At 44.1% G+C, this 17,922-nt stretch overlaps 1 protein-coding gene across 7 annotated transcripts in view; it reads right to left on the reverse strand.

The window, feature by feature from the left end:
• The window catches only part of ZNF131 (zinc finger protein 131), a 31,415-nt gene extending 14,574 nt beyond the window's left edge, over positions 1-16,841 (reverse strand). For 2 of the 7 annotated variants that reach the window (XM_036279477.1, XM_036279479.1), the window contains exons 1-4: positions 16,170-16,270; positions 15,558-15,696; positions 14,365-14,466; positions 7,083-7,227 (exon numbers count right to left, since the gene is read on the reverse strand). In XM_036279477.1, coding sequence (XP_036135370.1) covers positions 7,083-7,227; positions 14,365-14,466; positions 15,558-15,681 — 371 coding nt within the window. In that variant the 5' untranslated portion in view covers positions 15,682-15,696; positions 16,170-16,270. Of the gene's footprint in view, positions 1-7,082; positions 7,228-14,364; positions 14,467-15,557; positions 15,697-15,911; positions 16,271-16,593 lie in introns of those variants that run through there. The other 5 variants (XM_036279476.1, XM_036279480.1, XM_036279478.1 and 2 more) reach the window with 4 other exon arrangements.
• Between the last annotated feature and the right edge of the window lie 1,081 nt (positions 16,842-17,922).

The following is a 17,922-nucleotide window of genomic DNA, read 5'->3' on the forward strand; positions in this document are numbered from 1 at the left end:
GGGAGAGAGATAGAAACATCGATGAGAGAGAACATCGATTGGCAGCCTCCTATACACCCTCCACTGGAGATTTGGCTCACAAACTGGGCATGTGCCCTGACTGGGAATCGAACCAGTGACTTCTTAGTGTGTGGGTTGACAACCACTGAGCCACACCAGCTGGGCAAGCATTCTTTCTTTATGTGAGCTAATCTGAAAATCAGCATCACTTAAGGGGGGCTCCAACCAACAGGCTGCACTGGAAGCTGTGGTACCCATTTTACTCTCGGGGCCCCACAACCCCAATGACATCTCTGAGACTACAGATTCTGCAGCTTATAGCGTTTGGCAAAGGGAGGCGCCTGTACTCAAAGGTATTCCTTGCATTTTAGACTTGTCAATTACCTGACACCGCTACAAGGTCCACTCCCTTTGACAAGAAAGGATTACTTTGCTGTTGGGCTCCTACTGAAACTGATACCTGAAGGAGGCTTTGAGGTTCTCTAGCCTGATATTGCCATTCAGGAGTATGTCAACGACGACTTCATGACTAGCAAGGCAAGATGTGCCCAGCAAGTCTCACTTGTCAAAGAGAGGTAGCATAATCAAGAAAGCAGCTGCCCTCTTGGCTTGGCATGGAAAAGTGGTAGCATCCTTATTCCGTTGCCCAAAGAAAACCACTAGATGAGTGGGGTCTCTGATCACAGATGGTTTAGCTAAGCTGAGGGCTGACGGTGTTCAGCCTTAGCACCATTTATGCAAAAGCAAAAGAGGATGTGGTTTGCTCTACTCAGAGGGCAGAGCTCCAGGCTGCCTTCACAGCTCTGGACAACATTCTCCACAGTGAGCCTTCTTTTTACTGACTTGAGCATTGCCAATGGCCTAGCTGTGTGGAAGACTAGGAAATCTTGGCAGATTAAAGACACCGATCTTTGGGGCCACAACTATGGAAACAAGTAACACCCACTGGTGAAATGTCTGGATCACTGATTTAGAGGCCCAGGTAAGGGTCATGTAAGTCTAAAATGCAAGGAATACCTTTGAGTACAGGCACCTCCCTTAGAATCAAGCTGCTTCTTAAGCCTGAAATGCCCAGATTTCCATCACTGACACCTACAGCCAACATTATTCTGAACATCACAAACTGAGAAAGTAGTAAAGGATCTTATGTTGTTGATGGAGAAGTTGCCATTGCACACTGGAGTTGTAACACCTGCCTGCTTGTCTCATGGTGGAGGAGGACACAACACACAGGGCACTGTCTCCAAATGTTCCTGGTGGACTGAGTACACACAACCTCTGACCCCATCTCGGAGACTATCAGTGGCACCTCACCACTGCTGACACGTGGTCTGGTTACACTGTTGCTGTTCTAGTCCAATTAGCTGGTTCTGAAGTTGGTAATACTAATCTGTGTCTTACAATAAGCTTTCTGGACCACCTGTAGTCTGATAATGATGCGCCAGAAGCTGCTCAGTAATTGGTGGACCTTTCAACTCCCCACCATCCACAGATGCTGATACCAAGAGCACGGTAATGGCCTCATATACTGACTCAGAAAGATTTCTGAGTCTATTTCCCCCACCTCCTCCTTGTCCACATATCCAAGTGAACAGTGTGGTCACTAAACTCAGCTGTCCCCAGAAAAAGATCATCTCTTCTCAGCTGCCTCCTGGATAATAAGCAAGGCAAAAAAGATGGTAAGTTGTATAAACCTACACAAAAATTTAGGATTCTGCACTGACCATACTTAAACATGATCCCTTTCTTTACCTCTAATGGTAACCCTGGCATAGCCTGAGTTGGTCCCTCGTCCAGGTGACAATCAGGTCAAAAGTAGGCTCAGTAGTTCAAACTTAATTCTAGTTCAGCCATCCAGATTCTCTTATTAAACATCATCCTAGATCCTAAGAATAATGACCACTTGACTGATTATACTGCTTGCTAAGGACACTTACACTGGTCCTTGTGAGCCAAAGCAGGAGACACAATGGGTCACTAAGTGTTATAAAAATGCCTTTGTCCTGGACCATCCAGGATGAAAGGTCTGGGTAAGGAGGCAATGACTGGGAGAGAGATGAAGTTATAGCTACTAGAATGGGACACACTGATGTGTGGAGGTGGAGAGAAAGCAACAACCCTGGCACATGGGGAGAGAACATCTCAGAGCCCAGAAGTAGAGGGGAGGAAGGGACGTCAATGACCTATGTCCGTCAGAACTTCCCAGAGCCTTCCACAGGTAGGGAAATGCTGGTGCAGCTCTCCTCAACTGTTGCAAGCAACCTGAAATTGTCTGCTAGAGAAGTTACCCGCTGCCAGATAGCTCTGACCACTATTTAACCACCATTTTCCTTAACTTTACCAAGGAGGATTTTGGATACAGCAGGGGGATGGCCAAGCTCCTGCTTGTCTCATGTGAAACACCAGATGTTTGTCCCACTACCATTCTCAAAGCTGAGGCTCAATTTGTGAGGTGAATGACTGCCACTCAGCTGACATTCAGATGCTCACGACAAACAGGACAGACTGAACTGACTACATTCAGACAGTTACTCCAAAAACAAGGACTAGACTCAATTATTCTGAGCTAGGAAGAGGGGTGGGGGGCACAGCGAGGCAATGTCAACCTGTGCCCCTGACTGATGAAGGTCCCGCTTTGGGGCACAAACAATAGTAAACAATACTTTCTATTACAAGCATCTCTGTGCCCCTGGGATGGTACTTCTTGTGCGGAAGCCAAGTTCTAAGTTCCTTCCTTCCCAAAACTATGACAACTTGCAACCCAGGGGTGGGTGGAAGAGACCATCAGTGTTTAGGGAAACACCATGGGTAAATTAGTTTAGTTCTCAGATAACTGCAGAGATCTCTCCAAAATGAGGCTACCCTTGGTTACTTGGGGGAGCTTTATGAAGTAGTAAATGACTTGTTATTTATGCATGTACCATGGGTAGTTTCCCCTATAATGAGAGTTATACAAATAAAAAGGCGACACAGAATTTGTGCCTGACTTAAGTCGACGTGATCAATGACACTGCCGGGGTGCAGAAAGGCATTGGTGACAGCCTCAAACCACTAGCTGTGTTATTCCTGATGACAGCCTTGCCTTAGATTTCCTCCCTATGGGCCAACATAGAGACAGTGCTATTGCTAAAACATCTTGCCATTCTTAGATTAATGTTTAGGGATAAACTGAAAGTCAACCCAGAAACTAAAGAAGAAAGCCACCTGGCCTTCTAGGGACTGTTCAGTTGGCTGAATCCAGGATCTCAGGTGAATGGGTGCATGGTTAAGCCCAGCACTGCAGGGTAGCCACATCTGCTGTTTGTAGTTCTGTGGATAGCTGCCTTAATTAAGCCCAGAATGAGAAGAGTTGAATGCATTAGGTCCCAGCCCCTATGTGTCAGATTAATCAATGCCACAAAGTGGTATACTTATGGGAAAACTCACTAAAAACTAAAATAATGTAGAAACAGGACATTGTTGGCAGACAACTCTGATGGGTCCCGTATGTTTCTCATGTCTTGTAAACAAAGACATCGACAGCCTTCTGTTCTGGACTATCTTTTCAAGGTGGTTTGTACAGCAACAGCCTTAGAAGACAGTCTGTCTTCCTCCAGAGTGGAGGGCAGGTTCATTTACTGTCCAGTGCACTAAAGATAACGGACCCTCTGGGGCTAAGGTTGGGCAGGTGATTATAAAAGATTTGGGTTTCCTAAAGCTCAGAGTTCTCAACTATGATGCAAACCACTGTGAATTTAGCACACACCGAGGTCATTGTGTTACCTCTGTGGAACTTGGGGTGGGGGCAGACAAGAAAACTGATACAAACATGAAGCTCAGGTTGAGAGAGAAATAAAGTCCATTCTCTGTGACTCGAGAGTCTCATGTCTTCTGCCAGCACCCATAAAACTTTGCTTGCAAAAAGGATAAAATGTCAGACCCTTCACAGTTCTTGACAATAACCCAATTTGAAAAATGGGCAAAAGAGCCCTGGCTGGTATGGCTTGGTTGGTTGGGTGTTGTCTCATACACTGGTTAGACTCCCAGTCAGGGCACATGCCTGGGTTGCAGGCTTGATCTCCGGGGGGAAGTATGCAGGAGGCAGCTGATCTATATGTTTCATTCTCACATTGATATCGATGTTTCTCTCTCCCTCTCCTTCCCTCTCTCTCTAAAAACCAGTACAAATATTTTAAAAATAAAAAAATAAAAATGGGCAAAAGATGTGAATAGTTACCTTACCGAAAGATAAACAAATGTTGCCCTGGCCAGTTTTGCTCAGTGGTTGGAGCATAGGCCTGCAGACCAGAGAGGCCCGGGTTCGGTTCCCGCTAAGGGCATGTACCTCAGTTGCAATTTGTCCCTGGCCCCGGTTGGGGTCATGTGGGTGGCAACCAGTCGATGTGTCTCTCCCACATAACTGTTTCTCTCTCTCTCTTCCTCCCCCTCTCCCTCCCGCTCTATCTGAAGATAAATGCAAAGATGCCCTCAGGTGAGAATTAAAAAAAAAAGATAAATGTCAAAAAAACACTCAACATCATTTGTCATTAGAGAAATGCCAATGAAAACTACTATATTCCTACGAGGTTGGCTACAATGACAAAGCTTCACCATACCGAGTATTAGCAGGGCTATGGAGCAACTGGGACTCACGCAGACTGCAATGTAAAATGGCACACAGCTTTGGAAGCCAGTTTGGCATTATAAAAGAAATTAAACATGTCTACCATATAAGCCAGCTATTTCATTCCTAGGTCTTTATTGCAAGAAATGAAAGCACATGCCCAAAGAATGTACACAAATGTTTGTAGCCAGTTTATTTATAAAAGCTAAAAACTGGAAACAACCTAAATGTCCATCAACAGGTGGTACAGCCATACAACTGGAACAGTACTGAGCAATAAAATGGAACAAAACAGTACTACCCACAACATGGAAACTCTCTAAAACAGCAGTTCTCAACCTGTGGGCTGCAACTCCTTTGGGGGTTGAATGACCCTTTCACAGGGGTCGCCTAAGACCATCAGAATACACGTATTTCTGATGGTCTTAGGAACTGAGACACCGCTCCTCTGTCCGTCTCCAGGCGGTCCGCCCACATGCAGATACGCCACAGACAACATGAAGAGCTGTATTAAAGGGTCACAGCATTAAGGAAAGTTGAGAACTGCTGTAAAACATAATGCTAAGTGAAAAAGTCAAACATGAAAGACTACACAATGTAAGAGTTCATTTATACGAAATTTTAAACAAGGTAAAACTATAATGATAAAATCAGATCAGTGGTTGGTTGGGGCTGGGGATCAAGGTCCACTATAAAGTCATGAGAAAACTTACGGTGATAGAAATGTTCTTATCTTAATTGTGGTGGTGGTTACACCACTGTACAAAATCAACAAAAGTCAAACTCTACACTAAAAAATGTGTGAATTATATGTAAATTATACCTCAATAGGCTGGGGAGAGAAAAATCTGTAAGGCAACTGCTGCTTCCTACCAAATAACAGGAACCATCTCATTTAAACAAATAATGGTGCAATTCCAGCAAAATAAATAAGGTCCTAGTATTTTTTCAGTGTCATTCAAAAAGTTTACTTTATATTCCCAAAATACTCGCATACTGCAACTATGAAAAGAGCACCTTATTCACCTTCTGTATCTAAAAAAGTTACACAATAATCTTCTTAATAGTTGCCTTAAACAGATTTAACTACAACTAAATTAATTTTTATTTTTAAATTTTATTATTATAAACAGCCAACATGTAATACTGTTGTCTTCCTACTTTCAAAAAACTTTTCAGAGTATACTACATGCCTGCCTAACTGGTTCAAGAAATAATTCAACATGCTACTGTATTTGTACTGAAAAGCACTGATGATTGTAAAAAACTATAGGGATCTCAGTCTATAATAATAAATCCTCTAAGGTTCTAAATAGGACTAAGAAAACAGCTGCACCCAGTTGTTCTCACCTTCATCTCCTGTGACTATACACAAGAACTCAAATGCCCCCCCAAATCCAACCTAGAATATGTTCTACTGTTCTGTTGCCAAGGACTTTTGACTAAAACCACACCAGTGAGCTGGACTGAAATATTTTGCCCACGTGAAACTGATTTTACCAAACTGCCCTTTAATGTTACACCAGTGACCTACATGAGGAACATCTTAAGGAACAGAGCAAGGAGATAATAGCAGTTTACATCTTAGAGTAGTATGTGCCAGACACCATGCTAAGCACTTTACATGCACTGATTCATTTAACTCTCACAAGTAATCCCATGTAGAAAGTATCATTATTATCCCCATCTGACAGAGGAGGACACTGAGCTGCTGACAGCTCACTACATTAAAGCCACACGCAGTGGTAGAGCTGGGATGATATCCAGGCAGCCTAACTCCAGAGCACTTGTTTTGAGTCACTGTATTACAATGCCACCATTCACTGTGAAAGATGGTGCAGTCTTTATTCATTATATCAGCTAATGTTTTCTTAATACTTCCTAGGAGAAATTGTGTGTTTTGATGCCAGGGATGGCTTCTGCACAATTAATTTGTTCTCATATTATAACCATGAATAATGTACTACTTTTTCCTTTTTCTTTGTACTAGGTGCTCCAGAACTCAAAGCTAGATTTGGTCCAACTAGCAAGTATACAGACTTAGATGGCATACATTTCGGCCACCATCTAACTTCACTGATTATTGCCCCTACCTGGCCTATTTTATTTTTACCAATTTCCTCACTTTTAAAGAATCCTATGTTAATTTTTGTTAGCCAAACCCTTTTTAGAATAAGGCTTGGTACAAATAACTAACAACTTGAATTAAACAGAACAGTTTACAGAGAACTCCTTAAAAGCTGCTTAGTCCTTATAGATACAAAAGATGCTCCTTTAGTTAACCTTAGCAGTTTTTACATAAGTACAGAAAATCAAGTATGAGGGAAAGAAAAGTTTGTATCCAGAAGAATTTTATAAATCCTTAAATATTCTTAATTTGAAAATTTCAGTTCTTTATGGTATCACACATGCAACAATTTCTTAAGTAACACAGTAAACATTACTGAATATAACTGTGCCTCATTAAAGAAATAATTACCTGACTTCAAGAGCTTTGATAGCTTCCAGCATTTGTAGAAACTCGGCTGCTTTCCACACATCATTGGCTTCTTCTTCTCCTTGGATCATTAGTTTTGCGGTATATGTGAACTCAATTAAATGACTAAAGGCCATTTTACTAACACCTGTAAAAAAAGACATGCATTAGCATCTATTCATGTTGATTAGAATCTTACAACATTTAGTAAAGGAAAAAAAAGCTAAGTGTTTGGAACTTGACTGGTGCTTGTCACATTTGAAGAGTATTTCCTGGCAGAATTCTCAGTAACAGTAAATATTGTTGTAGCCAAGTTCCAGCACTAACTAACAAACTACCTTAAGACCGTTCCCAAAGAGTTCCTATGGCCCTTACAGAAGAGGAAAGCCTGTCACTCAAACATGAGCTGGCTGACTACTCCACGCCAGACATGCTCTGGTCCCTGCCAGGGAGCAAGCATTGCATCTTCTCGAGTCCAAAACAATCAATGGCTTTCCATGGCTTAGCAAACCAAGTTCAGTACCACTCTGCCTTATTTCATTTATTTTTCTATTTAACACCATTTTCCCTTCTACATTTTAAACTATATCAAACACATGTCATACTGATTCTTAAGCCCATTCAGTTCCTGAGAGCTTCCTTGCCTTCACTAACACCTGCCCTCTTGCCTGAATGCCTAATTGCTGTATCTCTGCACAAATCCCACAACCTTGAAAGGCCCAATTCTAATGCTGTATCTTTAATGAAACCTTCTTGAATACTTCCCCCAGGTTGAACTCTGTACCCGGTCTGACAATTACAACTGATGGACAGCTCTTGACAGTAAGCTACTTAAGGTACCTCACATAATACCTAACCCAATGTTTCCTAGAATGCAGGCACACAAAGAGAAATACAAGCTAAAATCATTTTTAAAAATAAACTTCCACGATTCCAACTTTTCTTCACAAGTCTTCTGTTTAAATCCTGGCCCAAAAGGATACTCTATTTTTTTATGCCCTTCAAAGCTATATATATTATTTTAGTTTGCTAATGCAAAGCTAAAAAACAAAACAAAACAAAAAAAACAACCACTGACAGGAACGAAGAGAAAACTCGTTTTAACATAAAAATTTTAATGCTAAAAAACGCCCAAGTCCAAACTGCACACAATATGCACAACTGCAAATACACAAATATTTTGATGTTCTCCCCATGCACTTTATCCACCTCAATGTGGCCTTTAGGACAATAGTAAGAATACTGGTGGAATATCCACCATCCCCTATCTGTGTAAGGAAAGTACATCATTCGGGGAGTCAGAACTTCAAAGTTTTAGTTTAGTCCCAGCTCTCCAAGACCTGTGTGACTTGGGACAAATCAGAATCCCTGAGCCTCAGTATATGCATCTTCAAAATGTCTGAAGGCAACCGAATAATGAGAAACACCACAAAATATAATGTAATAGGACCATGTTACATGCTACCAAATAAGGAAATGAAAATAACTGGATTCACTAATGGCTAATTTTATTTGGGTCTGCTAAACCTTTTTGTTTTTTTTAAACCTGGGTGTCTTTTGACCATATTCTTCTTCTTCTTTATTATTTAGAGAGAGAGGAAGGGAGAGGGAGAGAGAGCTATAAACATCGATGAGAGAGACCATCAAATGACCGCCTCCTGCATGCCCCACACTGGGGATTTGGCCCACAACCTGGGCAGGTGCCCTGACTGGGAATTGAACCAGTGACCTCTTGGTGCATGGGCTGATGCTCAACCACTGAGCCACACCACACTGGCTGGGCTCGACCATATTATTCTTTTTTATATGAAAATAGCCTGAGGGATGGATAACTGGAGTGCACTTTTCTTTTTTTTTGAGAAAGTTTTGACCAAATTTTTCAAAATGCAGTAAAGTCCTTTCTAAAAACAATGTGTAAATTTTTCCTAAAATGGAATGAAATTTTGACTGTTAATAGAAGACACACATATATAATGTTTAACATGTATAATTCGGGCACAACTCTAAATACCTTACAAGTACTAACTCACTTATTTCCTATAACAACCCCTTGAGATACTTGCTATTATAATCCCCATTTTACAAATGAAGAAATTGAGACACAGAGAAGTTAAGTAACTCACCCGAGTCACATAGTCATTAAGTGATAATAAAACTAGGATCAAACCAATGGTCCAACTTCAAAGTCCATGATAAAGATGTTCAAATAGGCCCTGGCCAATCTGGCTCAGTGGTTGTCGGCCCACAGACCAATGTGTCGCAGGTTCAATTCCAGTCAAAGTCACACACCTCAGTTACAATTTGTCCCTGGCCCTGGTTGGGGTCGTGAGGGAGGCAGCCACTCAATGTGTTCCTTTCACATTGATGTTTCTCTCTCTCTCTCTTCCTTCCACTCTCTATCTGAACAAAAATGGAAAAATGTCATCTGGTGAGGATAAAAAAAAAAGATGTTCAAATAGGAGATGGCAGGAAACATTCCTGCCTGGAAGAGTTTGAATATCCATGGGCTCATTCACTACAGGCCCACAATCTCTAATTTATAATCCCAAAGTCCCCTAATTTCTTAAAACCAGAAGTTTTCCCTAAAATTTGATCTGAACTGACATGAGGTATTTACAGTTTTTATCCCAATTAAATAGTAATATGCTACACTGCTGAAATATTTGACTGGAGAGTATTACCCCAACCCACTGGGAGTATTTTGTAATAAACATACTGCAGTATCCTTAGAAATTCTAAAAATGTGTAATTTCAAGAAACAATCAGCCTCAAGGATTTGACTATGTGAACTCTTCCCAATCTTGGTTAACCAGAATCACCTGCAGATTTAATAAAAGCATGGGCCCCTCATCTCTGAAATAAAAACTGAGATAGGAAACTGTTTTATAAACACCCTGGGTGCTTCTGATGCGGCCAACCTAGCACTGGTCATAGGAACAGACCACTAACCTGACTGATCAGCTAACAAGAACTAAACTGATTAACTCCTACCCAGGGAAGTGATGTGGTGGTAGATGATGTATTCTCTATCAGGACTAATTTGGTAACTTTCAAGTCTCAGCCCATTGTCCCATTTATCCGTTCATAATAGAAGTGTGCTATAGAATACAATTTTTCTAACCAAGTATCTGAGGAAAATGTTAACATTAACACCTTAATCTAAGTCTTCTTTTTTTGAGGAAGAAACAAAAAAGAGGCATTCTGTAATTTCTCTAGTCTTAGGGAATTCCCCCAATTGGTAAACACGGTCACTCAAAAAGGATGCATGAACATGTACTTGGATGTTCTGTCCTTGATAGTAAGGACTAAAATTTGACACAATGGTAGAGCTGCTATTAGAGAGAAAACTAGGTGCTTATGGATGTGGTTTCGGGAGGAATAGAGAAAGAATGGGTTCAGAAAATTAGAGGCTCAGGTTAGAGGCTATGTTCTGAACAAGGAAATTAATGTTCATTGAAGACTTTATGTGGTGTAAATCCAAGTCACAACCCACAAAGCAACTGGCTTTCAGGATAAGAATTTTTATTTGAAGTCAAAGGTGAACCTCTGCTTCTAATTAAAGATAACTTACTTCACTGAGGACCTAGAAAACAGGGAGCGCAGTAACTAAGCCTGCATCTAGTGACAGTTTATACTCATAGCGCGTATTAGAACTGAAATTTACTTTACAGGCATGTCATTTGCTTTTACAAAACCCTCTAAGACAGTGGTTCTCAATACTGGCTACACACCAAAATGGTTCTGAGTTTTGGGTGGTGCTGCCCTAACTTTGCTGTACATAGGAGTCATCTAGTATCTTGGACTGATTCAGTAGGTCTAGGGTGTAGCTCAGGAGTCTACACTTCTAACAAGCTCCCAGGTGATGCTCATGCATCACTGGTCCTCCAACCACACCTTGAATGACAAGGACCTAGACAACTTTTAAATACAGATGCTTGGATCCCAACCCTCAAAGACTGATTTAATTCATCTGGAGATACAGCCTGGATATTAGTACTCACAAAAGCTCCCCTGATGTTTCTAATGTGCGGCAGAAGATGAGAACCACCACTACAGGTCATTTCTCAGATGTTACAAATGGGGGGACTCCAGTTCTAGCTAAGATGGAGAAAGCACACTCTACTCTATCTTCTCCATTGATTATAACTAAAAATCCTGGACAAAATAAATAAAGCAAATGTACAAGGACTCTGAAAAATAAACGGTAGCAAGCAGACTGAAGAGAGGAATCAAAACTGAAAAAAGAGCAGCAGTGAGTTTCCTGGTTTCTATTTTTCCTCTCACATGTCCCAGCTTAGCCTTGAGGATGGTCCAAACCCCTTAAGTGTGCAGCAGGTTCGGACAGAAGAAGCTTCAAGAAATACTCTTTCTGCTGCAGAGCCAGGAAAGAAGATGGAGAGTATATGTGTTTGTGTGGAAAAAATACTTCGTTTGTATTCTTCTATCAGCGCTCCCTCAAGGCAAGCCCCAGTTCTGATGCTGTGCACCCATGATTGGTGGCCACCAAGCAAGAACCTGAAGTCTAAGAGAAAGTTCTCTTTGACAGAGAGCTAGGAGAGAGATGATGATGTAAAGAGCATGGAGAGAATTCTTGCTAATTATTTTCTCTCCTTTTTCTCTCACCACTTTGTCCACGAAATGGGTCTCATGATGGGAAGTGTAGATCGCACAGGGAGGATAAAACAAACCCTGGTTTTCTAGATGGAGGACCAGGAAAATAACCTCCTGGGAGCTAATGTGTGGAGGAAATCAGAGACCTGCGCTAGGTCTTCTCAATCTGTGTATGCAGGCTCAAGCTCACCACCAAGCTGCACACGTGTGGAACTGACCTGCCAAGGCTTTGAGAACTGCACTATGGCGTGAACTACCACCCAGGTTGGCACACCTGGGACCTGAATAGCACAACAAAGGTTTTGAAAACAAAACTGGAACTGGATCCACAGCCCACATAAGGCAGTCTGACCCAAACCAGGTTGACTGCCCCCTAAAATAAACCAAAATCAAAACCACAAAAGCATTCTCCAGAGGATTTTAACAGCACCCAGAGTGTGATGATATAATATTCAAAATATCCACAACATGGTCCAAAATTACTTAACATATTTTCAGATTAAAAAAAAGAAAAAGTCAGGATGCCCAAGGTTACAAAACTAACAAAGAGGAAAGCCGGGACTACCACGCGGGTTTTCTAACTACACACCCAGGGCTTTCTCTACTGTCAGGTGAGCTAGGCAGAGAACAAAGCCATCCCAAAGCTATCGGCTTAAGAAGACACCGAGCCCTGGCCAGTTTGGCTCAGTGGTTAGAGCGTCGGCCTGCGGTCTGGAGAGACCCGGGTTCGGTTCCCGCTAAGGGCACGTACGTCGGTTGCAGTTTGTCCCTGGCCCTGGTTGGTCGTGCGGGTGGCAGCCACTCGATGTGTCCCTTCACATCGATGTTTCTCTCTCTCTCCCTCCCACTCTATCTGTACAAAAAAATGGAAAAATATCCTCGGGTGAGGATAAAAATAAATAAATAAAAAAATAAAAGAAGACACCGAGCCCAATGGATTCTTTAAACCTGGATCTGGCAAATAACAAAACCAGAAAATGTTCTTACATTTTACTTTATCAGTCTACAGTTTAAACACTGAAGGCTGTGTGTGTACTGTAATGGGCAGAGCAGGTCAGAGGTACTGAGAGGTACGAGACATCCCAAGATGATTGGTCTTCAGGAGAGAAGACCCTACTTCTTCAGGTAGCTCAGTGCTCCTTGCTGCACCAGCAATCCACAACCTAGCCTGGCCATTTACTTTTTTCCTTTCTTTCCCATCTCTCAAATCTCGAAGGCAGACTCAACCACCCATTCTCCTTCCTCAGAGATACCATTCCACAATAAAAGTTCTGTAACACTTTTTGTGTTCTTTTCTTCACCTGTTGCTCATCCATGATTAAATTTGCAAATGTTTAAAGGGTTGTCTTATTCATCAATTCTTCATTTCATGGGTCTAGCATAATAGGTACTCAACTGACAAGTAGCCCCTATTTATTAAGCTTTAACAATCCACTAAACACTACGCCAGGCATACGCTATTTCAACTAATCAAGCCTATTAATCTACTTTTCAGATGAGGAGGCTAAAATGCAATTGAGGTAAAGTAACCTGTCTTGGGGGGGTCACACAGTACCTCAGGTGAATAAATGCGTAAAATCTTACCTTGCAATAAAACCCAATACCATCCTGGGCAGCTAGAGTCCCATGTTAGTAAGCTTTATGGATTTCCATTATGCCTGTGCTCTGTCCATCACAGAAAACCAGAAAATAATCTACCCATGGGCACAGCAGCTAGAATGCTAAATAAACTGGAATGTACCAAAATAAAAGAATATTCTTAACTCTTTATATTTTTTGTACTCTCCTAGGCACAAAATTTTTTCCAAGGGAATAGTGTTTCTAGGCAACACATTCATAACAAAGAGTACAGACACTGTGAAAAATAAAAAATCAAAACTCAAGAGCTTTCTTTTGAAAGAAGTTAAAATTTGATATTAATGTAGGCATGCTGATTTAGTTCCTAGTTCTGAATTGGGACTCCCCTGCTAGCTGGGCAACCTTGGGCAAGTAACCTTTTAGAGCCTGTTCCCTGATGTATAAATTGGAAATAATACCACTTACTTCAAAGGATTGCTGCTGTGAACCCCAGGAAATGCACATAAACTACAAAGCACAATACCTAGCAGTTGGCAGACCATTATTACAGAAAAGTCAAGCAAGTACAAAAAAATCACTTACTATTGTAAGGCAGTGTCTAGTGGATAGCCTTTTCCATCCCTGACCTTCTATAACCATTAGAACTTCTGAATGCTACTACAGTTCACCTTTTCTAACCCCTTCCACATTTTGGCAGCCTACTTCACACTGAGCATGTCATCTGTACCTCTCCTGGTAGAGACCGCTACAGTATCCTTTAGCATCCCCAATCTGAAACATAAGCCTACTGAACAAACATGGTAATTTATTAGTCATACATGTTTTCAAAAGACAGTGAGTGACCACTGGTTTTAGCAGAGGAAAAGACTCCTTTAAGAGACCAACACCTACCATCTAACGTAGGAGTTTTTCCTGGCAGATCATTGTACCATGCACTTTACTGAAAGTAAGAATTCTCAGGTGTCAAAAGAACAATTTAGCCAGTCCCCTAACAGAACCCACTGATTCCGTCCCATGGTATCTTGCTAAATTAACTGTCTAAAGCTTCGTCAATTATAACATTTGCTAAGCAGTTTTATTTAAAACAAGCATTTACCTTCTATCTCCACCAAAGGTTCCTGAGTAAACTCCTGAAAGAATTTGTAGAAGAACTTACTGCAAGCAGCCAAAACAGCCTTGTGGGCCTTAAAATGGTGACCTAGACAAAAAGAAAATAAAATCATACACATTCACAAAAATCAATCACGAAACTAGAAAACAAGTTAGAAAAATAAATCAAGCAAATCTTTCTTCATAACTATGAAACTATACACATTACTGAACTAAAATTAAGAATATTTCTGGCACCCTGGCTGGTTTGGCTCAGTGGTTGGAGCATCAGCCTGCAGACCAGAGTCCTAGGTTCGGTTCCCATTAGGGGCACACACCAAAAAAAAAACATATATATATATACACACACACACACACACACACACACACACTTTTTGGGGGGGGCAGCTTTCTTGACAAATTTTAATCTCAATAAGACACAAAACCCGATCTTTACCTCAAAGACCTTATTAATTCAGTTTGATAAAGGCCAGTTTATAATACTTAAGGAGGTAGGAACCTTCTACCACTTAACTGAAGAGTGAAAGGCATACCCTGTTCAATTGAAACTGCTAAACATAAACACCACCCAAAAGGTTATAGGTCATTTAGGAAGAGAGGAGAAAAAGCCACAGAACAAGCAGGAAGCAGGAGGTGTCTGCTATGGGAAACATTTTAATATGCCTAATGTCTGGAAGAAGCCCATTTTCACTCCGCTGCAAGGACACCCATGCTGGGTTTGCCTCCATTACAATGACAACACCCAAGACAGATAAAGACCCCATTTCACTCTGCGGGTCCCCAAACAGAGTACCAGTGCTGCAAAGGATTCTCCGTCTCCCTCCAAGACCATTTGAAAAGCATGAGTCCCGGGAGATACTCCTCAAAGCAGCTCATCCAGAGAAGACTATTCACCACGCATTTGGAGACATCCTCCCTGTGCCCACGCCATAATCCTGAACTCGAGTGTGCAGTGGGAAAACTCCGAGGGGTTAAAGTGCCACGGTTTGTCGAAAGCGAGCCTGCCCGCCAACTAGCTTCTGCAGGGCAGTCCATGTGAGCGGACACTGTCAAGTGCCCGGCCGGCGCCCACCCTCGGATCTGATAGGGAGCCCGCAGGGGGTGAGTAAAAAGGCGGGTGGGGAAAAGGGAGGGAGAACCAGAGCCCACATTCGCCTCGGAGCCCCCCGCCCTACCCACCGTCGACAATCAAGGTAATGTCAGTAAACCGGTCCTGCTCTCGCTGTTCATTCAATCGGTCCAGGATCATCTTGTGATGTTCAGGGAACTCCTGGAGGCATTCCATCGTCTCTTCGGCCTCCATGGCCGTCGGGTTGCTCTACAAAAGAGGAGCATGGTAATGGACACCCATGAGCTCGGGCTGGGGAACAGAACCCCCAAAGCAGAAAACAACAAAAACCAACACCCCAGCAACGTGAAAGAGGGGGGGAGGGTAAGGCGAGAGGGGAGAAAGGCGAGAGAAGAAAGAAAGGCGAGCCGGTGGCGGCCGCGCGCCGGGGGCCGGAGCCGCGGCCGCTGGACTCCGAGCCTGACCTAATTGGAGTCGGGAGACGCGAGCTGGAGCGGGGCGGGCACCGCGCCGGAGGCTCCGGGCGCCCGGGCGCGCAGGTCCGTCAGGGGAGGGGGCCGACAGCGCCGCGGCCCTCTAACGGCCCGCCAAGCCCTTCTGCCCGGCCCTGGCTCCCGCCGCCCCGGGACCCGGTCCGGCCCGCGGCCCACAACGACTCCCCGGCCGCCTCTCCCTCCCCTGCCCTCCCTCCTCTCCCCCGCCCCGAACGGGCCGGCACTCACTCAAGGAAGGAGGAGCGGCCCGGGCCTGCGCGTCACTTACGTCGACGTACTGCGTCACCGCGTCGGGCTTCGGCTGACGCGGCCGCCTCCGAGCGCAGACCTCAGAGGGTCGGCACGCCCCCCGCCCCCTTCTAGTGGCGGGGAGGAGCCAACCGTTAGGCCTGGCGCTCGGCGCGACGAGGCCGCGCGCGCGTGCGCGCGCAGCAGGAGGAAATCGGGCTGCGGGGGGTTGGGCCGGTGCAGGGCCTGGCTAAGCCACGGCGGGGATCTTGTCACCACCCATCCCCGTCCGACTCCCAAGTGTGAGCGCCCCCAGCCGGACCTCCGGAAGAACTCGCAACGTGGGCCCGCGGTGCGTCTCCTCCGCGGCTCCTGCGGCCCCGCCCCGCCCCTTCCTCCCCCGCCCGAGATCGGCCCGCCTTACCTAGCTCTTACCTAGCTGGGATCCTCCCTGCCTCTCCGTCCCTCAAAGCCTCTCCTTCCCTGCTCTGCTCTCCCCTCCCGGGGCACACGTCGCCCCACGCCTTTCCCTACCCCTAAACAGCGCTTCGCCCTCCATGTCCTCGCAAGAGCCCGGCGCTCCTCCCGCTCGGGTCCGGCCGGCGCACGTGCGCTCGCTCCGACACCCGGCGGCCGCGGCGCGGGCTGCGGCGGCCACGGGCGCGAGCACGTCCTGCCGCCTGGGACGGTCATCCTCCCGGCGCCCGCCCTCTGGTGCTCTGCGGCAGCACGTGCTCGCTGGGCTCAGGACCTGGTGCCTCTGCTCGGGTTACTTACACATGGTGCAGCTGTCCACACCCTCCCCGCCCCACCGCGCTTAAAGAGGCCAGTGACCGTAATCGGCCTCACGTGACTGGCTCCTTCATTCAGGGGGTGGGGAGGGTTTGTTGTTTTTAAGGAAAATGAGATAGTTCACCTTTATTCTTTCCTCTAAAAAGAGAAGAGGGTGGGAATTAGGGAAGAATTCAAACAGCTCTTTGCAAAGGTGAATGTAACCATTATTTCAACATTTATTGAGCGTCAATGCTGTGATAGGCACTGCTCTAGGGACTGGGAAATCCAGAGGTGAACACAGCATATGGGGTTTCTGTCTTTGAAATCTGGGTCTCATAGACACCTTGAACAGTTCATTGCTACGAGATAGGAAGAACAATGTAATCTGAGGGTCAAGGAAAGCTAATGACCTTCAAGAAGCAACCTGAAGTTTGAGTGTTCTTAGCCAGGGCACAGAGATTGTAGCATTCCAGAGACTGAAAGAATGCTGCTGGGATAGACCCTCAGGGGCCTTGCAAACACTGTTAAAGATGTAATCTTTTCTTATCCTGGCAAAGGGAAGCCTTGGAGACTGAACAGAATAGTGGCATCATAAGACTGAGCTGTTACAGTGTAGTGTGAGAATTCTAGCCCTAATATGGAGAATAGATTAAATGAGACAAGATGCAAGAATAGAGACCAGTTGGGAGGCTGTTGGTGATCTAGATGAAACCATGGTGGCAAATGGGATTAGAAAACTGGATGGAATTTAGTGATAGAATAATGGCTGGAAAGTATGTCATTGGTACTAAATATGTAATATTGAATATATTCGTGACAAGAGAAAAACAGTCAAGGATGGCTTCCCAAATTTCTGACTGGAGCCGTTGACAGTTGGTACCATTACCAAACTAGGGAATACAAGTGGAGTAACTGGTTGGGAGAGAGGATGGGGAGGAGAGGGATAATTTTAAGGAGACAACTGAATGGAGATGATGTC

Source organism: Molossus molossus, unplaced genomic scaffold (assembly GCF_014108415.1).
Source record: "Molossus molossus isolate mMolMol1 unplaced genomic scaffold, mMolMol1.p scaffold_m16_p_3, whole genome shotgun sequence".
Taxonomy (NCBI): domain Eukaryota; kingdom Metazoa; phylum Chordata; class Mammalia; order Chiroptera; family Molossidae; genus Molossus; species Molossus molossus.